Here is a 27,579-nt window from a genome sequence, read left to right as displayed (position 1 = left end):
AATTTCATGACAACGGGCACGTGTGTCCTTAGTTTCTAGCGATAATTTTGATATCATTCGACTCCACTGAGAAAGACAATTATCAGTCAGCAAGATCAAAGGGAAATTTCGTAATATAGCGATAAAAAAACATTATCCAGAACTTTCCCACAATGTATTAATTTGATATCAAGGATATTTTGCAGTTTGTTAGATAAAATACAAATGAAAGTTTTTGGTTACATTTGAACGTGTTTTTATGCTGGTATATTTGATGAGTTTATTTATTAACGACACAAAATGCTAAATGATTTTTGGAAAGGCAGTACAAAAGCATTTTGGGATTTTATACGTATCGGATCTATGTACCAGTATGTGGATTAATGATTTTTAATCATAGACGAACGATGAAATAAGTGAGACTTTATTTAGATAGATTCACAATCATGATTTCAAACATATTGATTTGGTTCACAAAATATTTATATTGTTCAACATTAGGTAGAATATTAATTAAACCTGCTTACCAAACCTCTTTTTATATAAAGTTTAAAGTTCAAATATCACGAAGACTCAAAATGATTTTATTTTCATAGACGTTTTTATAACCCTGAAACTACATGTTATTTATGCTGATTAACAAAAAACTTTGGGTCGTTGAACGTGTTCTTTATAAAACAACATTTGTTTCTGACAAATTTATGTAAATTCATTTACTTTATTTAGGTGTTTATGAGGTTGACAACTTTTTTTCCGACATCTGTATTATGATTTAAATTCTTTCAATCTTAAACAAATTTATTGCTGCAATAGAAGTGAAACATGAAACATGTTATATTGTTGTTCAGTTTTATAATGATAGATGCGATAATTGGTGAGTAATTTAACATTTTATAAAACAATAGAATATACACTTTGGTGTTTTTTTTTTTTCATTAACCTATACCGTTATTACTTTACTTAGGAATGCAAACTATGGTATAAATTAGTTAAATTCTAATAACTGTGACATTTACATCGATCTTGACCACAGGTATACCATAGTTTTATGATGTCACAATGATTTAAATTCTTTTTTCGAATACACCATCGGCTGTTATCTTCCAATTCTGCGTTGGCAAAATTAAATTGCTGTATGTCGACTTCTCCTGACATGCGTCCTTGCTGCTCTATTAATTAAAACATTTGTGTCCATCGATTCTTGTTACAGTGAGTTGACTGTTAGTGTTGCTCTCCACCAATTGCAATTCATTCAAAATTTTGACCCAATTGCAATTTGTTTTATAAAATCAAATTGTTCAACTGGTCAGAAATTTGAACCAACTGCTGTAGAAAACCACAGACAAGTCATGAAAGTGCAAGGTGATAAAATAAAACATACTTACAATCCTATAAGACTTTTACTCCACTTTAATGATGTTGTGACAAAATTAGTTTATCAGTTTGTATAGTTATATTATATTCATTTCCATGCTGAAGGGGAACTGTTTATTTTGAATTGCTATTAAATTGTCCAAACTAAGCTTTCATATAGTTTTTCTTTCTAAAAGTATTCTATATTTATAAGAATCAGATATCATTTTAAATAAAACATCATATATTAAGTAAAATATGTGTGAAATAACAATATGCTATTGATAAGTTTTCAGTTCCCCTTCAACATAGAAAAATCACATATTTACAAAATTTGCCGTATGGTAAATTTGCCACAAAAAGCATAAAAATATGATAAAACTTTCTTATATCAACACCTACCTATAGTTTTTTCAAGTCAAATTTATTGAAATTGGCCCACTTGTTCTTTATTGAAGGTATGAAAAAAAGGTTTAATTGTAAAACTGTGCATTTTGTCACGATAATAACCCAAAAATGGGTAACAAATGAGGAAAAATGTCAAAATCAACAAAATTGGGTTCTTTCAAACGATCGTAGCAAAAAAAAAGAAGTGCACCACCATATGATTATTTCTTTACCAATTATTGTTTAACAGTCATATAAACCAAAATTCAGATTTAGAAAAAAAGTTTATTTCTGAAATATTTGCCTCTTCAAAGGCGTACATCCTTAATTAACTGTTTAAAAAGCATTTAATTGTTTCAACTCCTAAACTTTAGGTACATGTTTTGTACGTCCACTATGCTTTTTAACTTTGAACTATAGATAAAATGCATTTGTAAGGTAAAAACAATAGCCCGGCATCTTTGATACGACTTCCTTCAAATAGAACCGTAAAATAACAAAACAAACGATATTAAAATTGCAAAATAAAAAGCTCAAACACATCAAACGAATGATCGTTTTATTGGTACGTCTCAATTTTAAAAATTGATATTGTTTTGCAGCGGATATTTCAAGATACATGAGGTATTCAAATTCTGCGCTTAAAGACCAAGGTATGTAAGAAACGTAAGCAATGACTTTGCTCTTTTGAAAGAACAATTCACATACAAAAATGATGAATAGATTAAAACCGTGCATGTCGGTTATACTTTCCTGTCGAATGTATCGGTGTCAAATTATTGCCGGTCAAAACTAGGCGCCATAACATACCAAAGGTCACTGAACGTGACATTAAAAACTTTATCAAACCAAAATAACAAGTTCGACATATTGGCTGACTTAACATTATTGTGATACTTGTAGAGTAGCCACACAATAACACTGTCTTTTTAAATAACAAAAATCGACATTTTGCAGGCAGAACAGGAAGAAGGAAATCATGCAAGACGGAAGCACATGGAAAAATTTAATTTTTTAATTACACAATCGGATTCTTTTAATCTAAACTATCTGAATGACATTCTGGGTCATCTTTGAACTTTATTTGTTTTGGTTGCATGTTTGGAGATATTGAAGTATATTTGGTGATGGGAGGGATGTGTGCCTGCTTACATCTTAAATACCGTCTTATTCTAATTGTGCCTATCAGGAGCTAGTTATATAGTGCTTGTCGTTTGTTTCTGTGTTACATGTTTATTTTTCGTTTATTATTTTTCTACATAAATTATACCTCTAGCTTTCTCGTATGAATTGTTTTACATTTGTCATTTCGGGTCTTTAATAGCTGACTATGCGGTATAGACTTTGCTCATTGTTGCAAACCGTATGGTACAACGTCTTATTTTTAAAATAAATTATTTAATTGGTAGATACAAGATTTTTTTAGATGAAATAAGGTGATGACTTCGAAAAGTTTCCGTAAAACCTATTGACCTTTATCACCAATTTTTACAGAGGTTTCACTCTGAAAATTACTGAGTGCCCACCACTATCAATTTTGTTTTTGTACATACCATGTTTTTTTTTTATATTGAAGTTAATATAAGTAATATTAAATAAACAAAATCCTTATAAATATACAGCTAAAGACTGGACATCAATGATTCTACCTAAAGAAGGAAGGGCTTATCTCAGGTGTTCAGGAATAATATGTATATCCTGCTCCAATTATGGCACATTTCAGGTTTATTTTGTTAGTTAATAATCGGACATAAGTCTTATTCGGTAGGTCACATTCGGGGAAATGTGGGTATGCAGTAACTACATTCGGAACATATTCGATATCATCTTTGAAACGGATATTCTATATCCGTCAACCATGTCTTGATGGCGTCCGTAAAACTTATGTAGAGATGATTTCAACCTTACTCTTAGTTTTAAAGCGTCATTGATTTTTTCTGTATTTAAAGACGAAAAAATGAACATCTTAATTTGCAATGTCCTTCAAATTACTGTAACACAGCATATGGTTTTGTTCGATAATCTCTGATTCAATTCCTATAATTTCAACAGTGCGCATGCATATTTAACATGATTATGAATTCAATTAGTTATATAGTTTGTAATGATGATTACGAAAATGATATCAGTATCAATAACGTGTTGCTGTCTTTGGTGAATACATGTCATTGTGTCACTAGCACTTAAACCAGATTTTCAACTATATAATTTATTTAATTATTTCTTTGATATAATTTATTTAATTATTTCTTTGATATAATTTATAGCGAGAACTTCTAAAGTGTTCTTATCATTCTCTTTATATTTTATATTTATAGGAACAACTCAATCTCCCTGTACATTTCCGTGTCCATGGAGGAACAAAATATTTGATTTGTACGAATTTGGAAACACTACGTTGTACGCTAATTGGACTTTTTTTGCTGATGGAAAGACTTCGACTTTAGGGACCTTAAACAACACGTTTCAATGCTTTCAATCAAAAGGACGGTTTATTGTTATGAAGTAGGTTTGTTTTATTAGGTCTTTCCACTTTTCCGTGGAAAGACCTATTGGTTTTCTTCAGAGATTTTATTTTTTTCTTCCGCCACATTTTATTCTTGCATAAAATTGTGGTTTCGCAAGATGTCGCTTTGATTTTTCGCGTATGATATCGAACAGTTATTGCGCTTTTGAAACTGACCCTGTCAAACGCTACACTTTACGGTGTAAGAGTTATCTCCCCGAACACTGTTTTTCTTGTGTCCACTACTCCTTCGCAACCGTAAAAGATTACGACAAATTTATTTGACCAAAGTGCTTGATATATCTTCAAGATGCCGAGTCGGTATGCACCAAAGTACTCCGGAGTCTCCATATGAGAGTTATTTCCCCTTATGCACTTAATATAAGTGATATGCATATAAACTCCTAAACCGTAAGCGGTATAAACCTAGAGTCGCTTTATTGAAGGTCCTTGAGTCCCAACTTAGAAAATTAGGTCAAGGTCAAAGGTCAAGGTCATGTTCTAAATTTTAACTTTCACTTCAAACTGCTTTTACTCAGAAAAAAGTTAGTGGTAAAATTTAAAAAATGTGAGCAAAATATTAGTCGCGACATAAACGTAGTCGAGAAAATATGTGGAAATGATACGAATAGTATTTCGGGGGTTTTCGTGCCACTGAAATGAAAAAATGAACAGATTGACTAGATTAATTATAGCTTCAAACTTTACAGCTCTCGTGATGCGTTCATGCAATTTATTTTATAAATCATCCAATGCCCACAACCACCAATCTAGCCCCTCCCAACCCCACCACCGCCCCCCCTTTTTTTTAGGAATCCCATTTCTATTATATTATAAAAATGCTAATCCTTCTCTTTTTATGAATAAATTTCTTTCTGAAATACAAATCTATTGCTGCAAAATAAAAGCTGGTCCAAATCATGTACATGTATTTCTGAAAAATAATCGAAACAAGTTTTGTTAAAGTACTACAGCACCAGCATTATTTTTGTGTGCATGCAATGAATGAGTCGACTAGTGGTCAGCGATTTGGGTAAAAGTTTACCTGTAAAATAAATCGAGAAAATATATTTTCCATTAGCAGTATAAATCACGTGTAGTCTGCCTGACGTTCTAATCTGGGTTGAGAAATTAAAATCTATGACATAGAATTCCCTCCAAAGTTCGTAAATAGAAGTAAAATCCTAGAATCAAACATGCATTTAAATTAAATAAATATGTCGTGTGTACCTGTAAATATTTGTAAACGAAAAAAGCATGCATGATCCGACATCAATGACCTGTAAATGAAAGAAAATTAAATCCGTTTGCACATTCTTTATACATAGGTGTGGTCAGGACCTCGTCTCTCTCTGCAAAGGATTAAAATAAACTGACCTCGTCTCTCTCTGAAAAGGATTAAAATAAACTATCTTTCTGAGTATATCTGCTTTTTGCACGTGACGTCACAATCGCTGCATACTACCTTAAATGAAATAGGGGTTTCCCCTTTTCGAAAAAAATTAAAATGTGCACGTATATATACATTTAAAACCATGCAGGTCAGGTCCGATTTTTTTTAAATATAAAATTAAATACAATGCACACACAATAAGATCAATAATTAAATAAGACACGACACTCATTCTGGAAAGCCTACTTAAAAAAAACTTTTATAAAGGAAGCTTTGATGCAAGGAATTTTTTTTTGTAAGCGTGTATATATCCTTGCCTGTTCCTACAAATGTCATACTTTTAATAGAACTAAAATGTTTCACAGACCAGTTTTCGCGTGTTCCTAGAGGCTGGGTCTCTAGTGTTTAAACACGGACACTAGGCTCTCGATCCATGCCTATTTTACGTGTTCCTAGAGGCTGGGTCTCGAGTGTTTAAACGCGGACACTAGGCTCTCAATGCCGTTTTCACGTGTTCCTAGAGGCTGGGTCTCTTAGTGTTTAAACACGGACACTAGGCTATCAATGTCGTTTTCACGTGTTCCTAGAGTTTGGGTCTCTAGTGCTTAAACACGGACACTAGGCTATCAATGCCGTTTTCACGTGTTCCTAGAGGTTGGGTCTCTAGTGTTTAAACACGTACACTAGGCTCTCAATGCCGTTTTCACGTGTTCCTAGAGGCTGGGTCTCTAGTGTTTAAACACGGACACTAGGCTCTCAATGCCTATTTTACGTGTTCCTAGAGGCTGGGTCTCTAGTTTTTAAACTTGGACACTAGGCTCTCAATGCCGTGTTCACGTGTTCCTAGAGGCTGGGTCTCTAGTGTTTAAACACGGACACTAGGCTCTCAATGCCGTGTTCACGTGTTCCTAGAGGCTGGGTCTCTAGTGTTTAAACACGGACACTAGGCTATCAATGCCGTTTTCACGTGTTCCTAGAGGCTGGGTCTCTAGTGTTAGAACACGGACACTAGGCTCTCAATGCCGTTTTCACGTGTTCCTAGAGGCTGGGTCTCTTAGTGTTTAAACACGGACACTAGGCTCTCAATGCCGTTTTCACGTGTTCCTAGAGGCTGGGTCTCTAGTGTTTAAACACGGACACTAGGCTCTCAATGCCTATTTTACGTGTTCCGTGTTTAAACACGAGCACTTGACTCTCAATTTCCTTTTTGCGTCGTCCATGTGTTTAGCCGACAACCAACCAACTATTACATACATGTTGTGGTCCCTTGTGTTTAATTTGGGTGCAATATCTCATTTGTTTCGTGTTTGCTTGTTTCAAGTTACCCTATCTCACGTGTGTAATAAGTCAATCAATCAATCAATCAAATCAGCCAATCAATCAATCAATCAATCAATCATGTTTTGGAGGGGAACGACCGCCAACAATTGTTTTTTAAACAATTGATTTAATATATTTTTATGATGTTTTTTGTTTGTCATGAGAATAATGTGTTTGTGTGAAGTTATGTGTGTGTCTCGATAATAGCCAATGATAAATCTTATTGAGCGGTGGATCATATAAAAGGAATACACTCATGAACAAACGTTAAAATGGTTATCAAAGGTACCACGATTATAATTTAATACGCCAGACGCGCGTTTCGTGAACATAAGTCTCATCATAAGTTAAAAATCCAAACAAGTACAAAGTTGGATAGCATTGAGTACCCAAAATTCCAAAAAAAAACTGCCAAATACCGCTAAGGTAATCTACTCCTGGGATAGGAAAATCCTTAGTTTTTCGAAAATTCAAAGGTTTGTAAACAGGAAATTTATCAAAAGTTAAATAATTCGGATAAGGAACATTCTTCATCAATAAAATGTTTTTTTTCTTGACATTAAGTTGTCAAACTGAAATAATAAGCTTGATATGCAAATTAATTAAATTATGACGAATACATATTCTGGTATTTTATTCAATATTAAATATCGGAGAGGAGAGTCCTGTACTAAGCCTACGAATCAAAATAGAAACGTGCGATATGAACAGGTAGCTATTAAATCAAGAGTTCCACTTGGTGAAGTTGAAATAATCTGTTCGTAAATTTTACGGACGCCATCACGAGTTGGTTGACTGTTATGGAATAATCGTTTCACAAATGATATCGAATATGCTCCTTACGTCGTAACTACAATCCACTTCCCTTTCATAAATGTGACTTACCGAATTAGACTATTTACCTGATTTGTTACCTCATAAGCAACACGACTCTTCAGTGTTATATCTCGTCTTTCTATTTTTAATATATACCAGCTTTCATAAGTGTTAAGTATGACTATAAATTTTCACTTCTGTTCTCGTACTATGAACAACAAAATTATTTATTTTGTTAAAAATATTTTGGCCACGAGCATCAATCGTTAATGTTATCACAACAAACTCATTTTCATTTACCTGTGTACATTGTTTTATTTGTCAGCATTTTATCCAATGTAATGGTTGCCTTCTGATATTGTTTAACATCTTACCCCTTTATTTTATTGATAAACATTTTGTCAAAGATCAAATCTATTTATTCAGTGTATATAAAAAAGACGATTTGTGTGATTGCCAAAGATACAACTGTCCACAAGAGACCCAAATGACACATAAATTAACAACTATAGGTTACCGTACGGTCTTCAAAAATGAGCCAAGCCCAGCCCGCATGGTATGTTCACTTGTTTGTGTTGATATGTCTTTTGATTGAATTAAGCCATTTCAATTGATATTTTATAGTTTGTTTTCTATGCTGTGATGTTATTCTATTGTGTGAGGAAAGGGGGTTGGTACCTTTTTAATGTTTAAACCCATTGCCTTTGATTGCACCTGTCCCAAGTCAGGAGCCTGATTGTCAGTGGTTGTCGTTTATTGAGTGGTTCATACGTTTTTCTCGTTTTCACGCAATTTTATTGATACATATGGAAAAAATTAATGCATCAACATGAGTTTTGAAAACGTCGAAAAGTAGTCTCCTTTTTTTTTTTTTTTTATAGAATATGATAAAATATTTGTATAATGATATTGAACATGGTTAATGATACATTGGTATTAAGACAAATTAAAAACATGAATGAACAAAATGTTCGATTAGTAAATAACCACAATTTTGATAACAAAATGAATTTTTTTTTGTAAATGTATTTAACAACTTTATCTGTAGTCGAACATTAAAATGTCAGACATTTCAAAATAAATTTTGAAATGATTGTTCCTATCATGATTGTTCGTTATAGGCCAAAGAATCAATATTTGATGTCCTCTATTCACACGAATAACCGCCTCTAAACGTTTCTCACGCCGGCCACATATCGACGAATTTGTTGCTGAGGTAACCGCAACCAAGTGTCTGAACAGGAGAGTTCCTTCGGGCAATTTACATCCAATAATACATATTTGCTCGATCAGATACAAATCCAGGCTCCAAGCAGGCCAAGGAAGCGTTGTTATAAACTCCCCACGTAGATAATTAATAACAGCATGAGAATGATGTGGCCTAGCATTATAATCCATGAAAACTTGTACCTAGAGAATGTCTTGTAGATATGTTTGGCAATTCAGGTTTCCTCTTACTGTTTTAAGATTCAACTTACAGTCATGTGAAACACATCTCTAAACCATAATCGATTGACCTTCAAAAACGACATTTTAAATTATATTCCCTTCGGCATATGTATTATTTGTTTAACGCAATACACGCACTCGGACATCAACCACGTGCAACATCAACCGGCTTTCATCGGACCAATTAATCTTTCTCCAAGACGCTAAATTCATTCCAACGTTGGAGACCTCGGCACTATTGCATACGGGCTACTTTATGTCTGTTTGTAATGAAGGTCTTCTTATTGGTCCTCTTGCTGCTTGTCATTACCAGCAGCTTTGAGTAGATTTCGAACAGTTCTTATTGAAAATCTCATGTATGGCAACCACTCTCTTTTATGACTGTACTGTTTGAAAATATTGTTCCTCTGACCAACCTTTATTATGCTTGGTTTTCCCTAGTTGTATAATAAGGGGTCTTCCTGATCTTGATAGGTATTTAACATCATTTGCTGCTTCATTTGTATTCAAAAACCGACTTTAAGTGGAATGGTGATGACAAAAGAGGGACGAAAGATACCAGAGGGATAGTCCAACTCATAGATTAAAAATAAACTGACAACGCCATGGCTAAAATAAAAAGACAAACAATAGTACAGAAGACACTACATAGAAAACTAAATACTAAGCAAAACGAATCCCATAAAAAACCGGGGTGATCTCCGGTGTTCCGAAAGGGTAAGCAGATCCTGCTCCACATGTGGCACTGATCGTGTTTACAAACATTACGTGCAATTAGTCTCAGCGACATACCTGCTTCTCGCATGCCAATAATCTGCCATCGAGTTGCAGTTGAGAGTTGTGGAGGACCAAACACATGGTTTCAATCAAAAATATTGTACGTGGTTGATGTCCGAGTGCGTGTATTGCGTTAATCAAATACTGCATATGCCGAAACATCATTTAATATGTCGCATTTGGAGTTGAATCGATTATGGTATAGGTATGTGTTTCACATGACTTTAATTTACAAACCTGATTATCTAAAAATAATGACATTAAAACATCTGTTTTGTTGTTTATGGTAACAATACTAGTAGATGCACGTGCAGATTAGAATTGATCTACTCGAGATTTATTGATTCAACTCAGCTGAGATTTAAATAATGTTAAACTAGTTTTTTTTTCAATAAATTATATCAAATAATATTAAAGAGTGTTTTTTAATTTGTATTTCACTATGGTGTTGCAATACTTTTTCCCTGTGTATAGATTAGACCGTTGGTTTTCCTCTTTGAATGGTTTTACACTAGTCATCTTATGAACCTTTATAGCTATCTGCTCGTTGTGAACCAAGGCCCAGCGTGAAAGACCGTACTTTGACCAATAATGATTAACTTTTATTAATTGTGACTTTGATGGAGAGTTGTCTCATAGGCACTTAAACCACATCTTGTTATATCTATATTTTTCTTATATTTCAGCAGTTTGATAATTATTATAAGACGTAAAATTTTTAATTTAAACATATTTATTTATAGTGGATTGGGAAACAAGTTTTGCAACTTATATTAATCCCTTTCCACTTTGCGGTGCGAGTGCTGTCTTGTAGCGGCATTAGCCTACTCTTTTTCGAAATCTACAAGGGTGTCTTTAATGTGCAAGAGATATGGCTCTCTCTTAACACGGATCAGCCATTTATCGTCCCCTTCCGACGGACTATCATCGTTTCCTCAAGACCATACTCGCAAATGGTGTCAAGGGAGAGCTGAAAATTTAGTTCCTGAAATTTTCATCCCGAACGGGAATCGAACCAGGTACCTTTGTGTTAGTAGTCCGATGCACTAACCACTACACCACGACGTAAAAATGTGTACAGAGTTGGTAAAGCATGAAAATACGGATTTTTTTTGTGTTATTAAAATTTGCTGTTACAAAATGTTAGAAATTATTAAAAATCAGGGAATGTATCTCCCTAATGCAAAGGTCTGATTCCTTTCACAGATTTAGCTATACTTTATGGACCTTTTGGCTTATAGCTCTTCACCTTTTTTATAATTTTTGGGTTTAAAATATTTTGGCCACGAGCATCAATCGTTAATGTTATCACAACAAACTCATTTTCATTTACCTGTGTACATTGTTTTATTTGTCAGCATTTTGTCCAATGTAAAGGTTGCCTTCTGATATTGTTTAACATCTTACCCCTTTATTTTATTGATAAACATTTTGTCAAAGATCAAATCTATTTATTCAGTGTATATAAAAAAGACGATTTGTGTGATTGCCAATGATACAACTGTCCACAAGAGACCAAAATGACACATAAATTAACAACTATAGGTTACCGTACGGTCTTCAAAAATGAGCCAAGCCCAGCCCGCATGGTATGTTCACTTGTTTGTGTTGATATGTCTTTTGATTGAATTAAGCCATTTCAATTGATATTTTATAGTTTGTTTTCTATGCTGTGATGTTATTCTATTGTGTGAGGAAAGGGGGTTGGTACCTTTTTAATGTTTAAACCCATTGCCTTTGATTGCACCTGTCCCAAGTCAGGAGCCTCGATCAGATACAAATCCAGGCTCCAAGCAGGCCAAGGAAGCGTTGTTATAAACTCCCCACGTAGATAATCAATGACAGCATGAGAATGATGTGGCCTAGCATTATAATCCATGAAAACCGGCCTTGTACCTAGAGAATGTCCTGATGTCGTCTGGTGAAAATAATGGCGGCCATAAAATTCAGTTGTAGCGCTGATATCTCCATGAACCATCTTTAACAAAACCTGCTTTAGATTACCATCAGGGATAATCAATGTCAAATATCCCCGTAGTAACAAAATGTTTTAAATCAAAATGCAAAATTTTAAGTCTAGTATAGAAATAGAATTATGAACTTCATAAAACGTTGTTTTTTTCAAAATGTTACTAATAATGTGGCAATTTAAACCTTTGCGCTCCCAATGTATAACAAAAAGCAATCAACATGTGTTTGTCGGTGTTCTCAGAAGATGATAGGATGAGTTAATATGTCATAACCTTCGTCAGGTCACTGGATGAATTAAAAAATGCTACTAGGTATTAAGATTTCTAACCCCATCTGTAGCCATGTGAATTACAATTTTTTTAAACTGCAATTGTAACAAAACAACAAAGATAATGAATAATAGAGATGAGCCATTTTGTACATTTATCAACGGGAAACTTCGTGCAAAGCATTATTATTTATTGTTTCATTTCATTTTTTAGAAAAATGGGATTTTGTAGAAAAATCAACAGACTTTAATAAAAAGATTTTTATTATAAAATTTTAAACTTAGATTACTCACTTGTTGTTCTGTGATGTGCCACCGTTCATTTTTGTTTACAAAAAGTGCTAAACAATCTTTAAATTAAAAAAACTTGTTCTGAGCGCACCCTATAGGACTGGTGTATTTGATTTGGTACATATAATTATTTTTGCTTTAACCAAGGTTTAAATTATGAAATTGTTATAAGGATATCATTGCTACAACTTCCTGTAATTCTCCTCTAATATATCAAGAACCGAATTGCCAAAATTAAGAGTACAACTAGAACGGCTGTGGATTTTCTATAACATTTCCATATGGTTAACATTGAATCAACACAAGGGTATATAATCCTTAATGAAATTGACAACTTTATGGAAAGTGGAAGGCACTCGACGGGGATTTTTGTTTAACAAAAAATGAAAGTTTATTTTTAAATCATTAGAGAAACAGTTTTTTCCATTGTTATTTAGTGGATTATCGGATTTATCCAAAAATCCACTTGTATCAATGTGAGAATATGTATATGTATATATCATCATTATTGTGCCTTTTTCAATGTTAAGGACTTCCAGGCGATGTATACACATTTTAAAGCATACATTTAAAAAAGTTTGGTGAATTTTATTATTAATAACTGTTTTCATAACAATGCGTGTATTCATTTTAACAAAACATTCGAATATAATCAGACCGATATTAAGAAATCCTGTATAATTGCCAAATAAAAATACACAACAAATGAAACAAATATAGACACAATAAGATATCAATATAATAAATACGTATTTCAGGTCCTGCAGACAAAGAGTTTGAATGTACAGCACCACCTTAATGTTCATGCTGTCATAACTGCACACTGTGTTCTGTTTGTTACACAGAGGGAAACATACCACTTGAATGTCCGGGTAGCATAGAATATCCATTACAACCGTCCTACAGACTACCTAGCCGACAGTCTTACCAATATCCTCGGCGACAGTCGTACCGATTTCCTAGGCGATAATCCTACCGATATTCTCGTCGATATTCTTACCAATATCCTCGGCGACAGTACTACTGATTTCCTCGGCAACAACCAATGTAGAAATTCAGCATACCTTTATTGAGCGTGTTGCAATAAAATGCTAATAAAATCAATTATGTGATTATTCTCTTTTGTCTTGTTGTTAATTTCCTGCTTGTTGTTTTTTTTCTTTCATTCGTCATATCTCACAATAGCAAACCATTTTTTTGTACATTTTTACCTAATATGCATGTTTGTTTTATTCACATGTCGTTGTCAATTTCATGCGACTGTCATGTAAGTGAGAGGTTTGGCTAGCTATAAAACCAGGTATAATCCACCATTTTCTTTATAAGAAAATGCCTGAACCAAGTCAGGAATATGACAGTTGTTATCCTTTCGTTTGATATCTTTGAGCTTTTCATTTTTTCATTTGATTACGGACTTTCTGCCTTGAGATTTCCTCGGGTTGTGGTATTTGTGTTATTTGACTTTTTATTGGTATCTCACATATACGTTATATCGTTTAGAAGCAAACTTCTTTTAGACAATTATTTATTTTCCTTCGCTGAACTAGGAAAATTTTAAGTGACTGTTTAAGACTTCTTTAAAAGCTATAATTGAGTGTTTTATTGTTTTTGTTCATTATGTTGTACATAAATTAAGCTGTTAGTTTCCTCATTGGAATTGTTTTACACTGGCATTTATAGCTGACTATACTGTATAGACTTTGTATGTTGAAGGCCTTACGGTTGATATTTTTGAGTGATTTTGTGCCTTGTGGAGAGTTGTCAAATTTGCAATTATACTACGTCTTCTTATTTTCCTATTTTCGGCGTGTATAAAATGAACCAGTATATCTAAATGAGTATTTTTACAACAATCTGAAAACATGACAATCGTATATAGTACAATGAACGATACAAATGTTCCTGCAGCATATGCACATTTTGACAGGTAATGTTTCTTTGTGGACACCATTGTCAACCCCAAAAATCTGCGATTATCCAGAATTTCCTCTTTAGTAAGTGTCGTTGGGTAAAAAAACTAGTTTATCGGGAATCACCTACAAACCACATTTCTTATGTTTGTTGCCTTTATGAAGATCACATGTAAAAAAAAAGACTACTGATACATATGTACACAACTATAACATTTAAATCCATATGCAATTATTGGGTTCAATATGTGTGCGTCAAACAAAAAATAAAGATTACAATCAGTTACGCTGAAAGACAGATTATTAACGTTGGACACTTTTCTTTGTATTTGGGTTATGCAATTAAAATTCCGAATCACGATTATTTAAAAAAAAATATGTCAGTTCCCTTTATTGACTTCAATCATTCTCTTTACTGGCTTACTTACTAGATGTAATTAAAGAAAGCAAACTATCTGCCAGACTGTAAATGGATCTCATAGCATGGTATAAAAATTCAGAAATGACAATGGGGAATGTGTCAAAAGCGACAACAACCCGACCAAAAGAAATTGCTGACGGCCACCAATAGTTCTTAAACAAAAAAAGACAATCTCGCACCCGGATGCGGGATTTAGTTGCAGAGACATTCGTCGCTCTATAAAAATCAACCCAACGGATAATCAATGAAGTGAAGTACACATCGCTTTTCAAAAAGCCACGGGAAACTATAATTTTAGGCATATTTGAGGGAACTGTAATATTTCTAATAAAAAATGTCAATGTTATGGTGGCCGGTTAAGGCCATTTCGCGTTTTCGCGTTTTCACGTTTTCGCCTTTCATTATATATAGGGCGAAAATGCGAAATCGCGATGTCGGAAACGCGATTTCGCCTTTTCGCGATTTTACGATCAACATGTTATTATAACATAACGTTTTGAATATAATTGGAGACAAGACTACAAAGCTAAGTATAAGTCATTATGTTCTTATTCAATACTTCAAACGAACATAAAGCATTTATAAAGTAAAACTCAACACAGTTTTTGGTTATCAGCTCGCCCCGACAGCACAGAAAGCTTCGATTGACAAAGAAAGGGACATACAAAAAAGGGGAACAAACAATATATATTACAAGCCGAAATTCTTAGAGACTGACAATCTGTTTAGTATACTCTCTTTAACATAACCATCTTTGGCTTTATCACTTTTTCATCTCTCGTGTTTCTTAAACAACCGGTCATCTATCCCAGCTTCTGCCGCAGCAGTAGCTCCTCCTGACCTCAAACTATGTAAGCCAAACTGTTTTTTATCAAGACTGTCAAGGGCAGATAACAATATCTCTCTGGCTCTGGTGTAAGAAATATGACTACTCTTTCTAAGTTTGTATATATTCAAAGATTTACAATAACAAATAGATCTAAAGATGAACTCATTCGATTCTTCCGGAATGTTAGCTAACTTTAGATAACGCTGAAGTACATCTACCGGGCATGTAATATTCCCTGTTTTTGAAATGACAACATCTCTCCCTTCCCTATATACATCAGTTTTACTCTTGACTAAATGAAGTGTAAGGTAAGTAGGGGAAAACTGTATATCAGACCTTCTCAAGTTAGCTCGGGGAATCTTAAAAAACCAGCATAGGCTAATATACACACATACATGCTATTCTTGCATCTTTTAAATTACAAGTATTATTAGCATATTTACATACAATATTTTTCAAAATATGCGGTGTGATAGGTTCTTTTTTGACAACTGAATGACCTATTTTTCTATGAGCCCCTTCAAGAACAGATGCAACTAGATTATTTTCACTGGGATCAGCAACGCCAGCTAATTTGTGTGCCCATTTTATGGCGTAGAAAGCATCATTTAATTTTGAAACATATTTTGCAGTTTCAGACAAATGAATTAAATATAAAGAAATATGTAAATGAGATGCCGGCAATGGTGAAAAAGAATATTGACTAGTCCACTTACACCATGAGTTGAAGGCATATCTATATTTCTTCTGAGTACTATCAGCCTTGGATGAAAGAAGGAATTCTGGTAACTGGTTGAACAAACTGCTGAGATCATTATTAGAGGCAACTTGTGAATTAAAGTCTGACCACTGTCCTACTGAAAAAATATCTGAAAAACGTAAAATTGCAATAACATTTTATATACATATACAGAGGACGAATTATTCGCATATTTCAAATTTCTATACACAGAGTAAAATATAATATATATTCAAATATTTCTACGCCAGCTACAATATCTTTATAGATTCTAGGGCCATGTACTGTAAAACAAATGACCATGCCTGCTACAATATCATTACAGATACTAGGGCCATGTCAAATGAAAAACCAAGCCAGCTACAATATCATTACCGATACTAGGGCCATATCAATATAAACAACATGCCTGATACAATATACATATACTAGGGCCTTGTCAAAAACAGACCATGCCTGCTACAATATACATATACTAGGGCCATGTCACAAACAGACCATGCCTGCTAAAATATATCTACATATATTAGGGCCATGTCTAAGATGCATCTAACAAAACAGCCAAAACTGGCGAACCAAATGGTTCAATTCCGAATATCGTATTCTTATTCGAACCTTGTTTATAAATACCATCAGTATTTTTAAACACAATAACATCTTTTACGTAATCTTGATAAATCAAATGTTTATCGAATATCAAAGGCCAGAATGCAGCCGAAGTCCACTTAGGCACAACTAACGTGCCTCGAGCTTTACAAGCTATAATGTGTTTAATCGATCGTATCACAAGATTAATTGGTGGAACTAGCCAATTATTTTCATTGGTCCAAACTTGAGAAAATGCATCAACTGCTTCAGAATAGCTTTAAATAGCACTTACATATGGTGAAACCAACGCACTATCATCAAATATTTGTTTATCGTTATTATGTATGATACAAATGTGTCACAAGTAAACTGGTGCAAATAATTTCCGAATATTGGCGCAATTGATATATTTGAAAGAAACAATGGCGCAAATGATACCCTTGAAAAACATTAACTGTCATAAAAGGACTACTGCCAACTATAGTCAGTCGTTTTTAAACTGTTTTTTTTTTTATAAGTTTATGATTCAAATACATGTATGGGATTATAAATAAGATTATTTTTTTAAATCATTTCATAGTTGAACAGTTTTCAAAATATCATTTTGTTCATAACACTTTTATGTAATACATTTGTTTATGATTCGCTCTTTCCCTAATTCGATTATCAGTATGACTAACGGAATTATTGCCAGAGTTATTGAGCGATTTCCTGTTGGACTTTAAAACACATATAGTACACAATTACGTAATGCGTGTTCATGCATCGCGTCACTGCTGCCCATATAAACTACTGTCACGGTATATATCAGTATATGGGGCCGGTTATACAGGTCTGATTCATTTTCATAATTATTATTCATGTAATGCATCTTGTTTATTTCTGCCAAAGTTAACTTCCTTCTGAATAGTTTTAATAAAAAAAGGAAAAAATATTTCTAAGAAAATCCACTTTCTCCCTATAATTTATAAAAAAAGTTATTTGTAAACATTCATACTGTATGTATGATTTTTTTAAAAAAGTAATTGCACAACTGTAAATTGAAGATACAGAATCATTGCAAGGCTAACTTGCATGCTTGTCTTCTCTTCTAGACTATACAAGAGTAAGAGCAAAATTTGATGATCTTATCATTATTATAATGTACTGTGTTACAGTTCTCAAAAGATTATCTTCCTTCTCCTGAATAAAAAAATAAAAGGTGATTCTAAGAAAATTCATAATTTTTACCCAGTCCGGGTCCGGCATTTTAGTCCGGGTCTGGCGTCCGGTCCGGTCCGGGTTTCAGTGCGTACCCAACGCCATGGCTCAAACGTAGATTGTCATGTGCGATGCAATCGTAGAACCCATATCAATCAGCTGTTGTTTGCAAGGCACATTTTACTGAAAACGACTACGTTCAGGAAACTATTCATGGTAAAATATTTATTATTTTCTTTAAGAAATATATACTGTTATTTATATAATCGCCATGCAAGTAAACCAAAGTCTGTTTGCAACCGCAATTATCGTTTTAGAATAAAAAGGGGGGTGAATTCAAGACGTCATAACTTTTAGGATTACGATTCAATATCATCTGTTTGACATTTTTTGGTTAATACTACAATTGTATGGTTTTTCTACGAGTTAACATGGTACGAGTTTCCGTTGGTACGAGTTAACTTGCTTCCGATATATTATACTGATAATTATTTTAGCAGTAATTATGTAAATTTCGGTTGTAATATGCTAATGAGACAGCTTTTATGGCCACCAGATGTCATTGTTACCTTGATTAAAAACTTCTTTTTAGCTCACCTGACCTGACTCATCACTTGGTTTCGTCGTCCATAAACTTTTACAAAAAATCTTCTCTAAAACTACTGTGCCAAATTTAACCAAACTTAGCCAAAATCATCATTGCAGTATCTAATTTAAAAAATGTGTGGTTAGACCCGGTCAACCAACCGAGATGGCCACTATGGCCAAAAATAGAACATACAGGTAAAATGTAGATTTTGGCTTATAACTCTGAAACCAAAGCATTTAGAGCAAATCTGACATAGGGTGAAATTGTCTCTTCAGTGAAGATCTATCTGCCCAGGCAAATCTGACAACCCGTTGATGGATTGCTGCCCCCAAATTAGTAATTTGAAGGAAATTTTGCAGAGTTTGGTTATTATATTAAATATTATTATAGATAGAGATAAACTGTAAACAGCAATAATGTTTTGCAAAGAGAGATCTACAAATAAGTCAATATCACCAAAATTTTAAGTTGACCCCTTAAAGAGTTATTGCCCTTTATAGTCAATTTTTAACAATTTTCATAAATTTTTGTATTTTTTGTTAATTTTTAAAAAATATTTTCAACTGTAAATACTGGGCCAAGTTTATTATAGATAGAGATAATTGTAACACCAAGAATGTTCAGTAAAGAAAGATCTACAAACACATCCCCATCATCAAAAACACAACTTTGTCATTTTATATGTGTCCGTTGTTTAATATTCACATAGACCGTCCAAGGTGAGCGACACAGGCTCTTGAGAGTCTCTAGGTCAATAATACAGGTAGATAACTTTATCATGTTTATACTGAAAAATAATTTTGCTTGGAGGGAGAATTTTAAGGAAGCTGGCTTGTTATATTTTGGAATTTTGGTCAGATTTTCGGAATCCTCTGGTTTTATCCATTGGAATGCATTAACAAATTTTGCCCGGTGACCCCCATTTTTCTTTTAATAATTCTTTTACATGTATAGTTTCAAGCTATCTGTTGAAGTCTTTTAAAATTTTAATTACTTTTTAATAGTTTTTGAGGACTTAAACTTGTCAATGATAAAGCTATGGAAAGTCAAGAGAGAATATTTTCCCGCCAAAATTTCAATGGCTAATATATCGAAAACGAGCACGGCGACCTATATATTTTTTTTGCTCTATGGATTCCTTAATTAATCCCCTATCAATATAAACTAGTCTTTTGAAAAGTTAATTACTTTGAAACTGAGAAGCGAACTCCCTTAAAAAAGTTCTGTCTTCAAAAGAGTTGACATGTTACTATGTACATTAACCATTATGTTACTTGATGTTCTAGCAATACACACAGAACGGAGACTAGTTAATCTTTGTGAATTATTTTTCATAGGATAGGAGTAATTGAATATGTGTATATAATCAATAATTAAAAATAGTTTTATTTACATTAAAAAGGAAAAGTTCTTATGTCTTAAAAATGCATTTCATGGCGAGGTACAGAAAATATACTGTAAACAGTAGACTATAGATATAGGTGAACTAGGTACAAGAGAACTCTAAATCTTAAATACTACAAACCACCTCTGTTCTATGGAAGATTATGATATAACTGGAATTAAATATTCAATTTCATTCTCTTCTCCACATAAATTCTATGTAGGCAAAATACAAGATTTGCACATTTTAGGATTCCTTGCTAATTTCCAAGCATTGTTTCAATAATCTTAACACCTTATTGCAGTGTTTATGTGAATTGTAAATTAAATTGCTATATATGCAATCATGATGGCTAAATAAACACCCTACAGGGTCTTATCATTAACTCTTATAGAAATGAAAAGACTGATTATTGTTATATAAACATATCTGTGTTCTAATCTGAATAATTACTTATTAATTAGTTTTGTACATTTGTACATATATATTAATTATTTCAAAGTAATTTTTCTTACATATGCATGTAATCCTTAAATTCTTTATACTATAGTTGAAAAAATATTTTTTATCAGAGTTGTAAGAATAATTCTTTCTCAGATGTATACACTTGTACTTTTGTACATGTATGTATCATAAGACACTCAAACAAGTAAACTAATTATTTATAAATAAAAATAGGTTTATATATATATCTTAAGGTAGATAGGGTGTCTTCCTCCATCTTGGATTTTGAAATACTAGAAAACAAGGTCTAGATCTTTGATGAAATGTGCAAATTTTTATAGTAGTAGGTAATTCATGTGTAAAAATTTTCATTATGATATAGAAAATGCCATGTTTGATCATATTTATAATTGTATTTTACAAAAATAAGAATTCTTTTGTTAATTCATTTTTTTTCCAACTTTGTCAAATAAGGGGAGGCAACTCAAATACCCATTTTTACATGTAGCTAGAAAACGAGTCCGGTGACCCCATTTTTTCTTTTTCTTATCTGAAAGCATAATATTGAAGCTATCTTCTCATATTTTATCTCAAAATTCTATGGTGTGGTTTGCGTTTTAGGGTGGAAAAATGGGTTTTCCATGCATAATCTATACAAAACTTGACAATTTTGAACAACCTGTAGGGTGAAAATAAGTCTGGTGACCCATTCTTTTTATTAATGTTTTTAAACAAGCAGGATATGAACTACATTTTAGCAAATTATTAAAAGATTCTATGGATTATAATTTAGACACCCCATTTACCTTAAATGTATTGCATTTGTGTTTGATTACTGAATCCTCTTTAAAATTCAGGCCAGTATATTATATTACCCAGTATTGCCCAGTATTACCCAGTAAAACCCAGTAAAACCCAGTAAAACCCGGGTTTTCCCAGTATTTCCCACTGGGCTGGGCAATACTCATAAAACCCAGGTTTTTGCCAACCCTGCTAGAAATACACACAACCTGTAATTAACTGCCTTTACAGCGCTTTCACGCTTTGATTTTTTAAGGTAAACAAAAATTCAGTTCTTAGTAAAACATTATTTGGTAATACATTTAATAATCAATGTTTACAATAAAGAGTTTAGAATGAGGTGTAAGTTAGTTACAATGTATAAACCTCGGGATACAGCGTGTCTGGATTTCAAAACCCCTCCAGCCTCCGGCCGACAGGGTTTCTTATCCAGACACACCTTTCCCCTGGTGTATTACAATTACATAAATAATTAGGGTATGTAATGTACTTTATAACTTCACATAGTAATTGCTTTTATTAGTGTAGATTATATATATATAATTAATTAAAAATAAAAGTTTGGTAGCTGATTCCTTACAGTCTATGTTTTGTAAGCAGGCGAAAATGATTTTATTCAATTTGTCTTGAATTTATGACAACTTGGACTAAGGCTAACTTTCCCCACTCAAATACTCTCTTACTAATTATTACAACTTGCATCACTTAATCAAACTCACACCACTTAATCAAACTCACATCACTAAAAAAATAAGAAATATAACAAACGATAAGAAATATGTTTAATCATTAGATTGTTTTGTTTTTCTCTTATTACAATGTATTATATTACCCCTTTCTCCAAGCACTTGTGTCACACAGAGACATAACCTGAACCTTTTGAGAAAAAATACATACTGGCACCCCACTGAAGAAATGTTTTTAATTTTCAGAGAGTTCTAGAAAGTCTTCTCTTAGTATCTTTATATTTCAGAAAACGGAAAACCTTGTTTAAAACAAAACAATTCCTGAAAAACAAATATGAAAGACATGAACCAATGTGCATTATCCTTGACCACATTTTCATAGTTTAGGGACTGCTTGATTGAAATTTTTCTTTTATTTGTCATGTAAAATAATCACTTATTATGAGTAAGAAAATAGCTATATATTTTATATGGGATCTTTGGAAGGTCTTTATGTCCACCAAACAGGGTTTAAGTGACCTTGACCTGATTTCATGGATCAGTGATCAGGATTAAGGTTTCATGTCAAACTGTTCAGCTGACCTTAACCTCATAAACATGGATTATTGATAGTGTTAAGTTTATCTGATACTCATATATATATATTACAAACTTTATTATACTATCGATTCATTTATTTTTCTTGGGAACCAATTTTTCGTGTATTATGGAAAATGTTAATGTTCATTGAACGTTTAATTTTGTGGTTCACCTGTTCTCACACCGAAACCGAGGCTAATGGCGGCCCCCAGCACCTGTTCTCACAAAATCCACAAAATTGATAATCCACAAAATTGATAATCAACAAATTCTAATGAATCCACAGTATACTGTATATGTACATAGCCTTAACTTTTAAAAACAAGGCAAAGAGTATAACAAGTTAAATATCATAAAGCATTAATGTGCAATAAAATTGAGAATGGAAATGGGTAATGTGTCAAAGAGACAACAACCCAACCATAGATAAAACAACAGCAAAAGGTCACAAACAGGTCTTCAATGTAGCAAAAATTCCCGCACCCGGAGGCGTCCTACAGCTGGCCCCTTAACAAATATATACTAGTTCAATGATAATGAATGCCATACTAAACTCCAAGTTGTACACAAGAAACTAAAATTAAAACAATACAAGACTATTAAACAAAGGCCAGAGTCTCCTGACTTGGGACAGGCGCAAAATTGCGGCGGGTAAAACATTTTTATGAGATCTCAACCCTCCCCCTATACCTCTAGCCAATGTAGAAAAGCTGCATTTTTCCTATATTGACTAAAAGGTTGCTTTATATATTTCAAGTTTAACAATATAATTATAATAAACAATAATGGTTCATATGTTTTAGGTAAAACAAAGAAAAGTTACATTACCAAGTGCTCATGACTTTAAGATAGAAGATCTTAATCCATATGATATAATTGAACAACATGGAGCCAATCTGCTGCTTGAAATACAAGATTCATGTTTTGAGAAAACAGGAGATGAAGAAGATGGAAGAAGTTTAGTTTTTGGAGCAATATGTGTTGGTACACAGGTAATGATAAAACTGAAGTGTACATAAATTACTGTTGACCCATTTTATTGTTGAGATACCAATTTTTGTGGATTTCAAGATTATAGCATAGATGTAATACTACACCTATGATTATAGGTAAACCCCAAATTTTAAATCTTCAAAGTTGTATATTTTTTTCATTGGCTTGTAAGCAGACTTGAACTAAACCAAGTACATTAATCAAATATCAATTTAAATAAAACATTTCCTCAAACTGCAAAAATAGGAGCCCACAAGAATTTACAAATATTACACAGTATTTGGAGACATATTGAAATAATCACAGGACAAAATGTAAATAAGTTGTTAGACTAAAAATAAATTTATTTTAGCTTACACCAGAATTTATAAGGATTTGTATAAATTCTTTCTATCATAGAATGAACATTTATGATTTCAGTGCTGTGTGTATTTCCTTTTTCTCTCTTTCTGTTTGGGTCATCAGTTTATCTGTCTTGTCTGTTTTTGTCAACACTTCGACTTTAGTCGAAAAAAGTGAGACTAACTGATCCTACATTCATTCAGCCTCGGGGGCAGCGGCAGCGGCCACAAATATTCACTCTATGGTTAAAGTTTTTAAAATTTTAATAACTTTCTTAAACTATCCTGGGTTTATACCAAACTTGGACAGAAGCTTGTTTATGACCCCAAGGGTATCACCAGCCCAGTAGTCAACACTTCGGTGTTGACATGAATATCAATAATGTGGTCATTTTTACAAATTTCCTGTTAACAAAACTTTGAATTTTTCGAAAACTAAGGATTTTCTTATCCCAGGCATAGATTAACTTAGCCGTATTTGGCACAACTTTTTGGAATTTTTGATCCTCAATGCTCTTCAACTTTTTACTTGTTTGGCTTAATAAATATTTTGATGTGAGCGTCACTGATGAGTCTTATGTAGACGAAACGCGCGTCTGGCGTACTAAATTATAATCCTGGTACCTTTGATAACTATTTACACCACTGGGTCGATGCCACTGCTGGTGGACGTTTCGTCCCCGAGGTACAAATTTCCTGTTAACAAAACTTTGAATTTTTCGAAAACTAAGGATTTTCTTATCCCAGGCATAGATTACCTTAGCCGTATTTGGCACAACTTTTTGGAATTTTGGATCCTCAATGCTCTTCAACTTTTTACTTGTTTGGCTAAATAAATATTTTGATATGAGCGTCACTGATGAGTCTTATGTAGACGAAACGCGCGTCTGGCGTACTAAATTATAATCCTGGTACCTTTGATAACTATTATGAGTAAAAGATAGTATACAGCAGTTAATTTTGTAAAAAAATATATCCATTTTTTCTCTATTTTACTTTTAAATGGACTTAGATTTTCTGCAAGAAAACAACACATTCACTCTGTGGACAAATTTAAATTTTTTTTTTAATAACTATCTTAAACTATCCTGGGTTTATACCAAACTTGGACAGAAGCTTGTTAATGATCAAAAGCTAGTATCTAGGAGGAAATTTTGTTAATATTTTTTACCTGTGTATCTTAGTTTTTCTTCCAGTTAACATTACATACAGTGTGCAGTTAAATTTTTTAAAACATTTATTAGGTTCATAAACTATCCTGGAATTTTACCAAACTTGAACAGAACTCTTCTTACAATCAAAAGAAAGTATCAAGTGGATTTTTTTTACTGATTTTTTTTTCTTCATTTTTGTTGAGCCTGCGATTTTCACCAAAAGTAGGCAAGACACTGGGTTCCACGGAACCCTTACAAATTTTTTCCGAAGAAAAATTTTCCTTCCTATTTTTGTCCATATGAAGGAATTAAAGGAGACTGATATCTCCCTTGGACATCTTTGTTGATGGTAATAAACAACTATAAATGCAATCTATTCCAAAGTCAGAATATTATGTAACATTTTTATCAGAATATCATATTGTGTTACATTGTCATGGAGTAATTGCTACTGAAGCAAGGACTAAACTTAACACTCGTCTAGTCAACCAAGGCAACAAGATTTTCAGCTGTGTGACTGTAAAATATTATGAAGTGAATTTCTAACCTTTCCTCTGCGATATAAACAAAAAGTGTTCCCAAACGTAAACCTGCATTTCTAATAAATGTGAGATGATTAAAGAGAGAATTTCCCAAAACCAGTAGTATGTAAGTTCATAAGTCATGATTTGACATATACAGTCTTACCTGTGTTATCTAATAATACACTGGAGGAACAGAAAAAAAATGTCAGACTAAGCAGGGTGTCAGTTTTTTTCCTGCAAGTATAGGCATATTTTAGGACCATGAACATGTGTAGATCAAAGCAAGAAGTAGGAATACTCAGGTGTCAGATTAGGCAGGTTACACTGTACCTCTTTAGATGTTCTTATCCCTCTTTTAACTCTTCTACGATTATTTCATTATTTCATTATTGTTTAGTGTTTTCTTCTAAACTGTTGAGTATGCATCGCAAAAGGGATACAGTCCAGTATAGGGTGTCATTACAAGTCTGTATCAGATGATGACTTTTAAAAGCACAATATCTTAAATGCAAAAATAAAATGCAAAATCTCGTAAAAAAATATCATAATATCTAGTTTGATATCTCACCTTCGATAAAATGTAATTCAATAACACTATAAGATTATGGTTTGAATTTGAAATAGCATTTAATGATTGATAGACACAGTCATATTGTCAAAAGGTCAACAGGAAGAGTTGAAAGGGAGACTATGTTGGTAGGAAAGGTACTAAAATTAGTATTGTCAATTCTTATGATATATTTCTGGTGGCAATAATCAAATATTTTAAAGTTATCACAGAATGCAAATTCTTTACCAGACTCAAAATATACAAGTAGGATTACCTAAAAAGGCTTTGTTAGTATATGAAAATTGAAAAGAGTTAACTTCATGTGTACCTACTAGAGTGATGTTTATATATGACTATGATTTTTTTGTAGGTTATTTTTACTGCCCTTGAAATGAACAAAAGTCACACACATGCTATAAAACAATTGGAGAGAGAAGACCTTAACAAAGTTATTGGTGATGATAATGTTGTTGAAACCTCTTCTATATCCTACACTAGACCGTATAACATATTGAAAGCAGCAGACAGATCTGAAATGTATGAGCCATTATTACGGTTAGCGTGTTACCAACATCAAATCACATGATAGTCACATGGTTGTCTATACATTGACTGAGAGTTGGGACATGTATGTAAAATTCATGAAGGAATTACATGGATTACATGACTGTCTGTACCTTGCCTGAGATTTTTGACATGTAGAAGAAGTCATGAAGAGTCATTTCTTAGCTGTAACAGTTAAATGCATGGAAAGGGATAACATCAGCTTTAATGAACTTTAAAATAAGTCTAATTAAAAGGAGATGAAATGCTGTTAACTTTTACAAAAGGATCACTTTAAAAGCCTGCGTTCTGAATATACTTTTTTTTCCTGGGGAGAAGGATTTTTTTTATTTATAGAACATTTCAAAGAAAAGAAATATATTTGAAATTTTAAAAAAATATTGCTGTTTATTAAAGATATGTATAGAAAATTTAGTACTTGTCTTTTTAGTCTGGCCTCTGATGAAAGTTGCAAAATGGGAGACACTGGAATTATTTATCGGCAGTAGTGACTTAAACTCTCTTAAAGGTTTATATTTCAGAAGATAGAAAAACCTGGATGCTTAATAACTTGTATTATTACATTGGTTGCAATGAATTACATTGATTTCCCAGTTAGATAAAAACCGATAATTTCACATGTGAAATAAACGTGGTTATTTCACTCTCTGACGTCATACAACAATAGACGTTGTCAAGACGTCGATAACGTCGGATCAAAACAAATTGTCAATGCGTAGGAAAAAGATATAGTTCCTTACATTTTCTACATTAATTTCATAAAAAAAAGCCAT

At 32.9% G+C, this 27,579-nt stretch overlaps 1 protein-coding gene and 1 long non-coding RNA gene across 2 annotated transcripts in view; both read left to right on the top strand.

Annotated features, from left to right (window-relative positions):
* Positions 1-27,103, top strand: part of LOC139499901 (uncharacterized) — a 107,328-nt gene extending 80,225 nt beyond the window's left edge. The window contains exons 4-5 of the mRNA XM_071288530.1: positions 23,484-23,672; positions 26,613-27,103. Coding sequence (XP_071144631.1) covers positions 23,484-23,672; positions 26,613-26,828 — 405 coding nt within the window. The 3' untranslated portion in view covers positions 26,829-27,103. The remainder of the gene's footprint in view (positions 1-23,483; positions 23,673-26,612) is intronic.
* LOC139499904 (uncharacterized) lies at positions 738-13,598 on the top strand. Its single transcript, XR_011658261.1, has 3 exons — positions 738-853; positions 2,322-2,372; positions 13,269-13,598. It is a non-coding gene; the product is annotated as an uncharacterized lncRNA (long non-coding RNA).
* Positions 27,104-27,579: the final 476 nt, after the last annotated feature.

Source organism: Mytilus edulis, chromosome 13 (genome assembly GCF_963676685.1).
Source record: "Mytilus edulis chromosome 13, xbMytEdul2.2, whole genome shotgun sequence".
In the NCBI taxonomy this organism is placed as follows: domain Eukaryota; kingdom Metazoa; phylum Mollusca; class Bivalvia; order Mytilida; family Mytilidae; genus Mytilus; species Mytilus edulis.
Note: the sequence above shows the minus strand (reverse complement) of the source record. Positions and strands in the feature narration are given on the sequence as shown.